This window comes from Entelurus aequoreus, linkage group LG07 (genome assembly GCF_033978785.1).
Source record: "Entelurus aequoreus isolate RoL-2023_Sb linkage group LG07, RoL_Eaeq_v1.1, whole genome shotgun sequence".
Taxonomy (NCBI): Eukaryota; Metazoa; Chordata; class Actinopteri; order Syngnathiformes; family Syngnathidae; genus Entelurus; species Entelurus aequoreus.
Genome location: NC_084737.1, coordinates 63,861,035 through 63,876,069, shown reverse-complemented (window position 1 = coordinate 63,876,069; position 15,035 = coordinate 63,861,035). Strand labels below are relative to the sequence as shown.

At 38.2% G+C, this 15,035-nt stretch overlaps 1 protein-coding gene across 1 annotated transcript in view; it reads left to right on the top strand.

Annotated features, from left to right (window-relative positions):
• The window catches only part of LOC133654401 (solute carrier family 46 member 2), a 46,344-nt gene that overhangs the window by 14,129 nt on the left and 17,180 nt on the right, over positions 1-15,035 (top strand). The window contains exons 3-4 of the mRNA XM_062054717.1: positions 540-711; positions 14,181-14,264. Coding sequence (XP_061910701.1) covers positions 540-711; positions 14,181-14,264 — 256 coding nt within the window. The remainder of the gene's footprint in view (positions 1-539; positions 712-14,180; positions 14,265-15,035) is intronic.

The window sequence follows — 15,035 nt, the reverse complement described above, 5'->3', positions numbered from 1 at the left end:
AAAGAAAAGGAAACACTGGATCATTTTTTCTAAGCCAGCAGGTGTTTTTCTTTGGCTTTGACTGAAAATTTATGCAGAGGAACACGTGTACAGTATTTGGTAGTCACAATACTGAAAAAAGCAGGTATCAATGTATTTTTTGCGAGTTGGTATCAAAGTATATATAATTTTGACAAGCCTAGTGCATGGCAAAAACAACCAAACAGCCGCAGTGGAATTGAGATTGTTGAGAAAGACGATGATCCAGAAGTGCAGGCAGTCCCCCAAATAGTTGAAGTCCAGAATTTCAAAGCACAAAGAAGCAAGAAATGCCAAAAATGAGTCTGTGATGACAAGCAACAAAGAGCGAGAGAGGAGACAAAAGCAGACAAAGATGAGTCACACCGAGGTGCGGCGCAGGACAAAAACAAAGTAGAAAGATGTTTGATTACAAACAATAGTGTGAACAAAAGACTTCAAGTGGGACATGGAAGATAAAGTCAACGCATGTTGCTTGGTATGTCGTCATGTTCTCATGTGGACCCTTGTGACCCCTGCAGGTGGGCTATGGAAATGCGTCCGGCTTCCTTGTGACGCTCTCAAGCTTCCTGAGTACTGTGATCTTATCTCGATGGTGCAACGATCGCACGCTCATCACCTTAGGCCTCGTCTCCAACGCAGCCGGCATGCTTCTCATGGCCTTCGTCACCACCACGTACACTTTCTTCTTGGGTAAGTCCTTGTCATCATTGTGGACGTACAATAAGTTCGTAAGTTAACAATCTGACAGTAGAAGCACAGAAGTCTGAGGTCACCATTCCATCTTTTAATAATACTTTTCTGACCTCTAAACAGCACAGATCTCAAGTCCGTCTGTATGGTTTTACGTTTTGTTGAGGTTTTTTTTCCTCCAGAATTTGGAACTCAAAACATGTACACCCATCGTTTTCATATCCTCTCGGTTAGTTAAATTTTGCATATCACGTTTTAAAATTACAGTCATAACTATCCCATTAATTGCTAATCAATAACCTTAATTCAAAGATTATACGTACTACTTCTTGTGTATTTAAGTACCCTTTTAATTCACTTAAAGACCATCTATAAGTTAATTTAAACTATCATTTGTCTATCAGTAGGCGCGAGCAAGCTGTCATGCTTGCACTCTGACCTCCCGCTGTGCGTGATACTCTCCAAAACAAAGGAATGTTTTTATTCACGTTTCTCCTTATCTTTCAGCTAAATCGTTTAATCTTTTAACTTTTAACGTCCGCACTGTGTTTATTTTTATTGTCTGCATTTTAATTTTGCTTTTATTTTCTTTCATTTCACTTTGTTGTCTGTGAAGCACTTTGAGTCTTGTACTTTCCTGGAAAAACGCCACACAAACAAAGCTGCATATCCATGCCTTACACGTCTCCGACTGGTTATCCAACCTAGTCATAACAAACACACAAGGCCATGCTCTAAGCGCCAGCCCTAGTCACACTTCTCCTCTTTTTAACACTTTACATATCGGCTCTTATTCTAATTATTAATGTAGGCTGTTATTTGTAATTATTATTCAACACTATTCACAGCAAACGGTTGTAAAGTTATAGTTATTCGCATTATACTCTCAAAATCTATAGCTAACTGAAAGCTGTTGAGATTTGGTTTGCCTACTTCATCTCAGTGGCCTAGTGGTTAGAGTGTCCGCCCTGAGATCGGCAGGTCGCAAGCTCAAAACCCCGGCCGAGTCACACCAAAGACCATAAAAAACTTGGGAGCCAAATCACCAAACATGATTCCCGGGCGTATGGTATGGTGTACTGCAATGTCTAAATAAAACTATAATTTACTCCAAACTAAAATGTCAGACTGCACTTTAAAGTTACTTTTATTAAATTAATTTCCAAACTAACCACCACCACAGCAGACATCTTCCTCAATCCTATCCCAATACTCCCATAAATTAAAAGTGTTTCACAACAGTGGTTAAGTAGTTATTTTAAGTAATAGATCTCAATATGTAGAAATTAATAAGACTAAATTTGCCCTAGTGTGTGAATGTTGTCTGTCTATCTATCTGTGTTGGTCCTGTGATGAGGTAGCGACCTGTCCAGGGTGCAAAGTCAAATTGTGAAACAAATATTAAAGTTGAATCAAGTGGAAATTGACAGAGTATATGAACTACATTCTTGAGAATAATAATTGGTCATTAATATGTTGGAAGCCGCATATTGAACATATTAAAGAAAAATATCCAAATCCATTGCTATTCGGTATAAAGTTAAACACATGCTGAATAAGAAAGGTCTGCACATGTTATATTATTCATTTATTTTTCCATATGTAATATTGTTTTGAAGTTTGGGGAAATGTTTATAGAAGAAATATAGACCCAATACTTAAAATTAAAAGGCTCATTTCAATATTACACAAAGCATTATTATTATGATCATACCAATCCATTTTTATAAGTCATAATGTGTTAAATGTTCAGATAATTTAATTTTAAAACAATGGCAATTATGTTTCCGAGTAAAGAACAACAGCCTTCCAGTTTGTATTCTTAGCTTGTTTACATTATGAGGAGAAAACAATCATTTACGGGGGATATTGATTTTTGAAATAGGTCAAGTAAAATAAAATAAAAACACAAATGTATTTCAGTTTTAGGAGTTAAATGATGTACCATCCTCAGTGATGAGCTGAACACATGTAGTTTTTTGTTATGGTTTTGGAGACCCTTGAAAGGTAAAGTTTTTTGAACATTATAAAATATAGTAACAATTACTTTCATCTTTTAACGTTGATGTTCCAGGTAATTTAATGTTCAGTAATTGTATATCATAGGCCAATATAAGCTTTGGCTTCCGCCTATTCTTTTTTTTCGGTCATACTTTTTTCTTTTCTTTTCTGTGTGTAAATGTGTATGATTGTTAATATGTCTAATTTACTGTTAAACTGCTCACACAAATTGGTTGATGGTTGATTATATGACCAAAATAAACTTATTTCATTTATTCATTCATTATCTATCGCACTCATAGTTTTATTCCATTTTGCATGTAATTATTCCTATTGATTTCTTCCCATTTCACTCAAACAACTAAACAAACAAATAAACAAACTTGCAGCTAACCACAATCAACAGCATACCATTTACGAATACCTTCATTTGTCACTTTCTCTCCTTCTCTCACAATACAAACACAATAATCCAAAATAATCAGTCTTATAAAATAATTTTAGCTTTAGATATGATTTAGGGCAGTGGTTTTTAACCTTTTTTCCCAGTAAAATAAAGAAATAAAATACAGCATAATGTCATTATTTTCTGATTTATTAAATTGTATAACAGTGCACCATATTGCTCATTTGTTGTGGTCTTACTTGACTTATTTGGACAAACAAAAAAAATAAGAATAACTAAAACGTTTTAAAAATTAAACAAGTGATTAAATTATAATAAAGATTTCTATACATATAATCAATCATCAACCTTCTTTGGATATTGCAATAGAGATCCATCTGGGCTCGTGAACTTAATTCTAAATATTTATTTTGTTGAAGAATTATTCTTCTATAATTATATTTATAAAGGATTTTGAATTGTCGCTATTTTAAAATATTTAAAATCTCAGGTACCCCTTGGCATACCTTCAAGTACCTCCCTTTTTTATCCGGGCGGAAACACCATACCCTCCTTTGAGAACTACTGGTTTAGCCTATAAAAAATCCTTTGTCTCATACATCATTACACTGTACAACTCCTTTTTTGGGGGGGCTAGGATGACAGGGAATGCAAAACAATAACAGTGCAATACTTTTTTATATCATGGTTGTTAATGCCTAGTTTCTCTTATTTTACTGTTCTATTTTTATTCTCCTTGTAATATTTTTCTGTTTTGTTTCCATTTATACCCTTATTAGTTACTGTTTACTTTTTAGTTCTTCTTCCTGAGGGAACTCTCCTGAAGGAATCAATAACGTTTTATCTGTCTATCTATCTATCTATTACTAACCCGAGCACAATTCATGACGTCATGCTCATCTTGCAGACAGTTATTTCCATTTAGTTTTATTCTCTATTTGTAATTCTACATGCACCAATGTCACATAGAAATTTGCTTTCTTTGTTATTTATTTACATTATTATTTCTGGTTTACTTGCTGTCTGTTTACTTAAGTTCTCATATTTTGGTCTGTCTTCCTTCTGATTAGAATTTGTTTAACGCTTCTCTACGTTTTGTTTTGACAATGGCGCTGAGTGGCTCTTATCTGTACTTCTTCAGACTCTATGTTTCACAGATGCCCTTAGATGTATTAGAATATAAATTTAACTTTTATTTTATTGTGTGTTTATTCCTAAAAAAAATTAAAATGTCAATGTATGATCAATTTATCTTTATCAAATTTAAATTCAATATTATCAATTTATTTGTTGTATAACTATTAATTCAAAGTTACAATGTGTCCTAATCTATGATGTTCGTGCATGTGTGTTTGTCTCAACTTCCATACAGAAACTGGATGGATCAGATAAGCAACAAGGCCGTACCAAAAAAAGTATACTAGACATATAAATGAATGATGAATTAAACAATGTTTCAATGTCCCACAATCCGTATTTATTTATTGATATTTAAACGTGTAATTTTCCATATATCTATTATTTTACTGGACTTAGCAAGCACCTACTACTAGCACACTCTACAGACCGAGAATAACTGTTCAACCACACTTAGTAATGCCAAGCTAGATGCTAACTTAGCCTTACTATGCCTCAGTAAGCAAACGTTTGCTAACCTAGCCCAATGCTATGCTAACACAATGCTAACCTAGCTCAATGCTATCCTAGCTCAATGCTATCCTAACATTGTCACACCTCTTCGGCCCACGCCTCGTACAGCTGACACTCACACAGCCTCGCCACACGCACACACTCTTATCTCAAAATGTCTTCCAGCTTAGACTCCTTTCTTTTTTTTTTTTCTTTTTTTTTTTATAGGCGTCACACAGTCACTCACACACAGAGAATTTACCAGCGAGCAAGAGCCTTTTTTCCCGTACTCAAAATCTCAGTGTGTAAAACAACTGTAATATCGCACAGTCACAATCACCAGTATAGTTAAAAACAAATTCAAATGACTGGAATTCGCTCGCAGCGCCCAAGAGGGGGAGCCTCCCTGCTTAGGCTGCTGCCTCCGCGATCCAACCTCTTGATAAGCGGAAGAAAATAATTTTATGGATGGATCATTCACTCATGTGTTTTCTGTACATAACTTTGTCTATTTTCTCACACGCACACACATTACCGACAATTTCCCAGCTCTTGCAGATCAGCGTGGGTGCGAAAAAAGCGTGAGGGGAGAGGTTGATTTTTTCAGAGGGGAATTAAAACAGATAAGAAACCAGGTGCTACACAAAAGTTATTAAATTATGCAGATATATATATATATAAATTTAAAAAACACACATTTTTATCCCACAACCCACGCCCCCCTGGTCCGGACCAATATAAACAACTAATGCACACGTGCTTTTGTGGAATCGGCTGTCTCATAACACAAAAACCAGGTTCCATCATTGCTCATAAAACGGCGATTAACCCGTTTCATTGGAGCAGCACCTGCGTTATCAAACTGACCAACACGGATCACTGGCCTCTAAGGCGCCATAGGACCACCAGGAATCACCCAGCAACCTACAGACATCGTGTCTGGTCAGTCCCATACAGTTTCACCAAGTTTCACCAAAGCTCTACCATATGGAGCCCGAGACGCCACCTGTCTATTCTGCAGCCATTAAACAGATTCGTGACAACTTGGCTCAGTTGATCTCCTTTACCGGAGTCACTGAATGGTCACCTAATATGAGGCTTTTTTACACGCTGAGTCACAAGGACTAGGGACCGCTGCAGTTTCCACATAGACAGGTGTCTCGCACTTTCACAGACGTATCAATTTTATATGGGCCAAATGTCACACCAGTTAGCAACCCTTGCCTTAAATTTATCTTTGTCCAACTCTGGCTAATTCTGATGCACTTGCAGAAAGAAGCATCCTCTGCCAGCAACGACAGAGGATGAAGAGGTTAAAAGACATTTTTCGTCTCACATCGCCTGTGCTTCTACACTCCAAACCACCAAAATTCTAATAACAATCCCCTAATGTTAAAAACAAGAAATCTCAAGTTTTCAACAAACACACAGACAAATGATCACATATAAAACAACTCAATCCAACCATAATTTACCCCAGTCCAGGTTGTTTTTGGAGAACCTGACTAAACCTATCTTTTATCAAAAATAGATTCAGCAATTAGTCTTATCGAGCCGGCTCTCTCCAGGCAGAAAATGTTTACACTTTAAGCAAAACGCTTACCTTGTTATGCGCGCGTGCAGCACACTGTCTGCCTGACTGAGAGAGCGAGAGCGGCTGTCGACCTGTAGCTTCTAAACCATCCTGTTCGTGACGCCAATTTGTGTTGTGGATTGTCCGAAGCTTAAGCAGGCAACAAAAGTAGTTTAGTACAACAAATGTATTTACCCATTATCAGAAGTGCAGGTTGAATTGAGTTGGCCGTGCAGACAAACCACAAGTTACTCCGGAGCAAACAAGACACACACAAGCCAAAATCACCCTCGAGTTCCGGTCTTCTGCCATTTTTTATATGTCTGTTGTGCGTCATCGTTCCTTATCGAGTGCGTCAATGTCTTGTTTTGCTTTTCCTAACTGTTCCATAACAACTCGAATCCTTTAGACAGTCAACACATTCTGTAGACAGGTTGGCACGACTTAATATTCACTTTTGTCCCACAACTGGTCCATTCAATGGCACAAAAATACAAGAGTATTGAAAATGAGCGGACATTCTTAAAAGACAAGAAATATAGGTCAAAAGGTCAGAAATTCTACTACAGTTAACATAATCAAAAAGTGTATATATTAGTTAGGTATAGGGCTTGGTACCAAATACGGTACTTTTTTTGGCACTGATTAACGTAAAATCTAACAATCTCATGTTACGGTACCTGGGTTGCGCGTGACGTCGCTATTAGTTGCCAACTTCGCACTTTCCGATCTCTCCAGCAGCACTGGGAGCGGAGTCAGCCAAACCACCTCTGGGTAATGTTGCAATTTTCAATGCCGAAAAAGAAATTGACTGAAAAAGCGCTCCGACGTAAAAAAAATAGGCTCACTTGATGCAAATATATATTGGCTTTGCTATTGACATGCTACCGATTGGCATTAGTGATTTTACATGGCGATTTCAACACCTCAAAAGTTGTGACTAAAAACTACAACCAAGATGCACGTTACAAACAACAAAAAAACCACACAATAAACTACACACTACTGCCGTGTAACGTCTTGGACTTGCAACTAATACACAACTAACTAATGTCGTACTTGCAAATGTGATACTAAAACAAGACATAACAAATGGACAGCAGTTATCATTATCAGTTTTTAAATTGTTGCTGATTTATCATCAAAAACCAAATAATATTTATTAACACACAAAAGTTTTGAAAATTGGTACCGTTGAGTACCGATATTGATTCCCAGGTACCGTGAAATTGTACTGTATCGGTTCAAATAACAATCCCTAGTTATTTATGCTACTTCCTGGTTCATGAAAGAGGTTCATGCCGTAATTTTCCCTTTTTTAACCTACATTTGACTTTGTTTGATCTACCATATTTTCCGCACTATAAGGCGCACCTGAAAAACCTCAAATTTTCTCAAAAGCTGACAGTGCGCCTTATATTCCGGTGCGCCTTATATATGGACCAATATTGAGCCACAACAGGTCTCGCAACTACGAGACCTTCTTCTATTAAGCTCTGAAGTCAGCGGCTTCTTCTTCTAAGGGGGAAAATGAAGTCGGCGGCTGCTTACCGTAGAAGAAGAAGCGCGCGGTGCATGCTGGGATATATGACTGCGCGACGCGTGCCGTTTCATTTCCATTTGTGTGTTTATGCCAAAATGGCTCCTATTAAGAGACACGCTTACGACGCAGAGTTTAAACTCAAGGCGATCAGTCACGCAGTAGAACACGGGAATAGAGCAGCAGCGGGCATGTTGGATGCCGTATTTGCCCAACTGTTTAATTCGGACACTGAAGAAGAAGAATTCGAGGGAATCGTAGATGAGGAATAACTTAATAAAGTGAACTTTCAATCAATCATCAATCAATGTTTATTTATATAGCCCTAAATCACAAAAGTCTCAACTTTACATGTTTATTTTGTGTGTTGTGTTGTGTGACATTAACGTTTGCGCAACGTTGAGTTATTGATATATTGTTATTGCTTTGCACTATTTCGAGTGTTACTATATTGTGATTGCACTAACGTTTGATTTACCGTAACAGTATCACTGTTTTTTACGTGTTTATTGAATCGAGGAAAAGTTCTCCTCCACCATGTGATATAAATGTTGCACTACATGTTATACCTTGCTGTTGTTAAAAGATAAACGAAATACCACGTCACTGACTTTACCTCGGGGAAAATAATAAAACAGCTGTTTATTCATTTTGGGAGTGAACGGAGTTGTCAGAACGCTGGTTTGTAATCTATTAATAAAGTTTGACTGACATATCTGACTGTTTTGTTGACATTCCCTTTAGCGCAGCTCCATCTAATGCAGGGGTGGGCAATTAATTTTTTACCGGGGGCCGCATGAGCAACCCGAGCACTGCTGGAGGGCCACACCGACAATATTTCAATTAAATTTTGCTCAAATTATTTTTTATATACCGTAAGATAGATAATAATAATAATAATATTTTCATTTAACCTAACTTATCTTTATACAAAAGCAGATGGCTTTTGATGGTTTTATTTTTAACACTTTCTTACACAACACTTCCTGATGTATATTACAATACAAAAATTTCAATTTCTGTCACTTCATCCTGCATCCTCTTTGTTGTGAACGTAGCACGCCTGTAAGGTGATTGGCAAAGAAGGAGGAAGCGTTGCTGTTGCGGAAATAAGGAGTGAGGATTGGTTTTCCTTTTGGAAAGAACGAGATAAGTTGAGCTGTGTTAGTATAGCATGCTCAATAAAAGTTTAAAAAGTGCATCAGACTTGGTGTGCACTTCTTCTGGACGCTACAATTGATGTCAGAAGTGGGATGAAATGCCTCCCAGTTTTACTTCTGCCACCAATTGTAGCGTCCAGAAGAAGTGCACATCAAGTCTGACGCTCTTTTTAAACTTTTATTGAGCAAGCTATACTAACACAGCTCAAAATATCTCGTTCCTTCCACACGCACGTCTCCTCACTCCTTATTTACGCAACTCAAGAAGACAACATCTACTTCAGCAGGTCGTTACACTATATTCTTTAAACACAGCAACGTGTGTACCACAAATAAGCACACGGCTTTACCTTTACTTGGCAGTCCATGTCTTGTTGAAAACACGCCATTCGTCATCAACTTTTCTCTTTTTAGCGTCTCGGGGATAACCGGGCATCACTTGTCGCTGTGCGCCTTCCCTCACAGGACATACGCACATATAACACTTTTCAAAATAAAAGCAGCACAGTTGTATTGCACGCACGACAAAGATGTTTTTTTAAATTTATTTTGTAATTTGAGATTGCCGCTGCGCGCACGAGCATACGTCCACACGGAAGTAATACAAATAACGCTTTTCAAAACAAAAGCAGCACCGTTGTATTGCACACTCGAAATAGATGCTTTTTTAAATGTATTTTGTAATTTATAATTGGCCTCACGCAGGCCGGACAGGGACGTACAAAGGGCCGGATGCGGCCGCACAATGCCCAGGTCTGATCTAATGGATGCATAATGTAACCCCAGCCTCTCCTGTAGCGTCTATTCTATGCGCCTTATAACGCGGTGCGCCTTATAATGCGGTGCGCCTTATATATGAACAAAGTTTTAAAATAGGCCATTCATTGAAGGTGCGCCTTATAATCCGGTGCGCCTTATAGTGCGGAAAATACGGTACTTTTCAACTTATCTTACCTTATTGAATTGTTTTCAATCGTTAATAACATTATTTTTAAGTTTTTAACACTATCGACGTGGGACTGAACATCTTCCCTTCTTCTACCATTTTGACCTACTTTTGACAGTATAAGACAAGAAGAAGTAGTGCGGAACGTTATGGAACACAAAGTTAAGCATTAACACATCAATTAGTTCATAAACAGATTGTTTCATTCCTGCTGGGTTTCTTTCACATTCAGTCCGACATACCGTAACTACTCGAATAGGAAATCCCACCAACTGGTTCGTGTTGTTTGTTTTGGAAAATTTTGTTTGCCTTTTTTTTAATGCACCCGTGCACATTTCTCCGGCTTTGTGTACAGAAAGACTTTGTGTGGCTTTCCTACGAAAAATTGACTCCAGAACACGTGGTGGACTGAAAACATGTCCAGATTTATGAATGTTGGCCCGCATGACTCTGAGCACATTTCTTCTGTACATCCCAATTCATGTGGATTTTAGCCACACCCACTATAAATATGCAAATCGTATTTAAATGAGCCCAACACCTGAGAAGACCTAAAGACCATTCCCAGCAGGCACAAGACATTGAAACAATGTTGAGAATTTGGGGACGGCGTGGCGAAGTTGGTAGAGTGGCCGTGTCAGCAATCGGAGGGTTGCTGGTTACTGGGGTTCAATCCCCACCTTCTACCATCCTAGTCATGTCCGTTGTGTCCTTGGGCAAGACACTTCACCCTTGCTCCTGATGGCTGCTGGTTAGCGCCTTGCATGGCAGCTCCCGCCATCAGTGTGTGAATGTGTGTGTGAATGGGTGAATGTGGAAATACTGTCAAAGCGCTTTGAGTACCTTGAAGGTAGAAAAGCGCTATACAAGTATAACCCATTTATCATTTATTAGGTTGTGATGTTAAGCAACACAAACATAACATTGAAACACCATGCTTTTTAACAACGTTTATTCAATGTCAGGTTGTGATGTTGACTTGACCATTGAATTTCAGCCATTTTTCAGCCAATATATTACAACACAAATACAACGTTGAAACAACATGCTTTTTAACAACGTTTAATCAATGTTGGGTTCTGACGTTTTGATTTGACCATTGAAATTTGGTAATTTCCCAATCAACAACGTGGATCCAACGTTAGACATCAACCTTGTCTCGATTTACAAATACAACTATTTGGCAATGTTGTTTAGATGTGAGTTTTAAAGGACATCTACGTATAATCAACGTTGTATCAATGCCTTGTGCCTGCTGGGTTGCACTCCTGATACAGCTCAACTTTACCGTGATTCTGTGTCGAGCCTGCACACTCTTTGTACATGAGCATGGAGGGTAACATTTTATTAAAACATAGATGTTTAAATGTGTTATTCATTAATTATCATCAGAATTAAATACATACGTGTGTTGTTAAATGCGCCATTTATTTATTTGTTTAATGTAAAGCTACATTTATAATTACCTAATTATTTACTGAAATATTTAATAAAAAAGGTTTTAATTTTTTCATGGTTCAAATAAATATTTCATGAGTTTACTAATTATTTCAAAATGTAATTAATTTCATGATTTAATAATGTATGATTTCATGAACATATGTGTCATATTGACTTATTTCATCTGTCAAACTTAGTCATCAAAGTTTGTGGGCGGGTCCTAATACCTGATTGGTTACTTCCACTTGTCTATTGTAAAGCTAAATACTACTCAAATCTCATCCGCCTCAACAAAAACGATCCTAAATTTCTGTTTAGTACAGTAGCATCGCTAACCCAACAAGGGACTCCTCCCAGTAGCTCCACCCACTCGGCAGATGATTTTATGAATTTCTTTAATAAGAAAATTGAACTCATTAGAAAGGAGATTAAAGACAACGCATCCCAGCTACAACTGGGTTCTATTAACACAAATACGACTGTATATACGACGGACACTGCCCTCCAAAATAGTCTCTGTATTTTTTATGAAATAACATTAGAGGAATTATTACAGCGTGTAAGTGGGATAAAACAAACAACATGTTTACTTGACCCACTTCCTGGGAAACTTATCAAGGAACTGTTTGTATTATTAGGTCCATCAGTGTTAAATATTATAAACTTATCACTTTCCTCCGGCACTGTTCCCCTAGCATTCAAAAATGCGGTTATTCATCCTCTGCTCAAAAGACCTAACCTCGATCCTGACCTCATGGGAAACTACCGACCGGTCTCCCACCTTCCATTTATTTCCAAAATTCTCGAAAAAATTGTTGCACAGCAGCTAAATGAACACTTAGTGAAGGTTCAATCCGGTTTCAGGGCAAATCACTCTACAGAGACAGCCCTCGCAAAAATGACTAATGATCTATTGCTAACGATGGATTCTGATGCTTCATCTATGTTGCTGCTTCTTGATCTTAGCGCCGCTTTCGATACCGTCGATCATAATATTTTATTAGAGCGTATCAAAACACGTATTGGTATGTCAGACTTAGCCTTGTCTTGGTTTAACTCTTATCTTACTGACAGGATGCAGTGCGTCTCCCATAACAATGTGACCTCGGACTATGTCAAGGTAACGTGCGGAGTTCCCCAGGGTTCGGTTCTTGGCCCTGCACTCTTTAGTATTTACATGCTGCCGCTGGGTGACATCATACGCAAGTACGGTGTTAGCTTTCACTGTTATGCTGATGACACTCAACTCTACATGCCCCTAAAGCTGACCAACACGCCGGACTGTAGTCAGCTGGAGGCGTGTCTTAATGAAATTAAACAATGGATGTCCGCTAACTTTTTGCAACTCAACGCTAAGAAAACGGAAATGCTGATTATCGGTCCTGCTAGACACCAACATCTATTTAATAATACCACCTTAACATTTGACAACCAAACAATTACACAAGGCGACTCGGTAAAGAATCTGGGTATTATCTTCGACCCAACTCTCTCGTTTGAGTCACACATTAAGAGTGTTACTAAAACGGCCTTCTTTCATCTCCGTAATATCGCTAAAATTTGTTCCATCTTGTCCACTAGCGACGCTGAGATCATTATTCATGCGTTCGTTACGTCTCGTCTCGATTACTGTAACGTATTATTTTCGGGTCTCCCTATGTCTAGCATTAAAAGATTACAGTTGGTACAAAATGCGACTGCAAGGCTTTTGACAAAAACAAGAAAGTTTGATCATATTACGCCTATACTGGCTCACCTGCACTGGCTTCCTGTGCACTTAAGATGCGACTTTAAGGTTTTACTACTTACGTATAAAATACTACACGGTTTAGCTCCAGCCTATCTCGCCGATTGTATTGTACCATATGTCCCGACAAGAAATCTGCGTTCAAAGAACTCCGGCTTATTAGTGATTCCCAGAGCCAAAAAAAAGTCTGCGGGCTATAGAGCGTTTTCTATTCGGGCTCCAGTACTCTGGAATGCCCTCCCGGTAACAGTTAGAGATGCTACCTCAGTAGAAGCATTTAAGTCCCATCTTAAAACTCATTTGTATAATCTAGCCTTTAAAGAGACCCCCATTTTTTAGACCAGTTGATCTGCCGTTTCTTTTCTTCTCTCCTCTTCTCCCCTGTCCCTTGCGAGGGGGAGTTGCATAGGTCCGGTGGCCCTGGATGAAGTGCTGGCTGTCCAGAGTCGGGACCCCGGGTGGACCACTAGCCTGTGCATCGGTTGGGGACATCTCTGCGCTGCTGACCCGTCTCCGCTCGGGAGGGTTTCCTGTTGGCCCCGCTGTGGACTGGACTCTCGCTGATGTGTTGGATCCACTGTGGACTGGACTTTCACAATGTTATGTCAGACCCACTCGACATCCATTGCTTTCGGTCTCCCCTAGAGGGGGGGGGGGGGTTACCCACATATGCGGTCCTCTCCAAGGTTTCTCATAGTCATTCACCGACGTCCCACTGGGGTGAGTTTTTCCTTGCCCGTATGTGGGCTCTGTACCGAGGATGTCGTTGTGGCTTGTACAGCCCTTTGAGACACTTGTGATTTAGGGCTATATAAATAAACATTGATTGATTGATTGAATGAATACAGCCATTAATTAAATCATGAAATATTGACATCAATAACTGATTACATAACTAAATGTACTTAGTAAAACGTGTATTTAATTTCAATTGATCAATGACACACTTAGGTAAGTAAATAAAGTTTGGTTTCTGTATTTGACAAATGCATTAAGATAATTTCTAATGTCAGGATGTTGTCTTTAGCTCGCGCGTTGACACTCTTCTCTCTGATGCCTGTCGCCCTGATCTCATCTCTGCTGTCCCAGCAGGTGCACGTTTCCTCATATGGTGAGTACAGTAAATATAATGTCAATATTGTGTGGTACTTCTTCATATGGTGAGTACAGTAAATTTAATGTCAATATTGTGTGGTACATCTTCATATGTTGAGTACAGTAAATATACTGTCAATATTGTGTGGTACTTCTTCATATGGTGAGTACAGTAAATATAATGTCAATATTGTGTGGTACTTCATATGATGAGGACAGTAAATATAATGTCAATATTGTGTGGTACTTCATACGGTGAGTACAGTAAATATAATGTCAATATTGTGTGGTACTTCTTCATATGGTGAGTACAGTAAATTTAATGTCAATATTGTGTGGTACTTCTTCATATGGTGAGTACAGTAAATATAATGTCAATATTGTGTGGTACTTCGTATGATGAGTACAGTAAATATAATGTGAATATTGTGTGGTACTTCATATGGTGAGTACAGTAAATATAATGTCAATATTGTGTGGTACTTCTTCATATGGTGACTACAGTACGTAAATATAATGTCAATATTGTGTAATACATCTTCATATGGTGAGTACAGTAAATATAATATGAATATTGTGTGGTACTTCATATGGTGAGTACAGTAAATATAATGTCAATATCGTGTGGTACTTCTTCATATGGTGACTACAGTACGTAATTATGAGGTCAATATTGTGTAATACATCTTCATATGGTGAGTACAGTAAATATAATGTCAATATTGTGTGGTTCTTCATATTGTGAATGTGAATACAGTAAATATAATGTCAATATCGTGTGGTACTT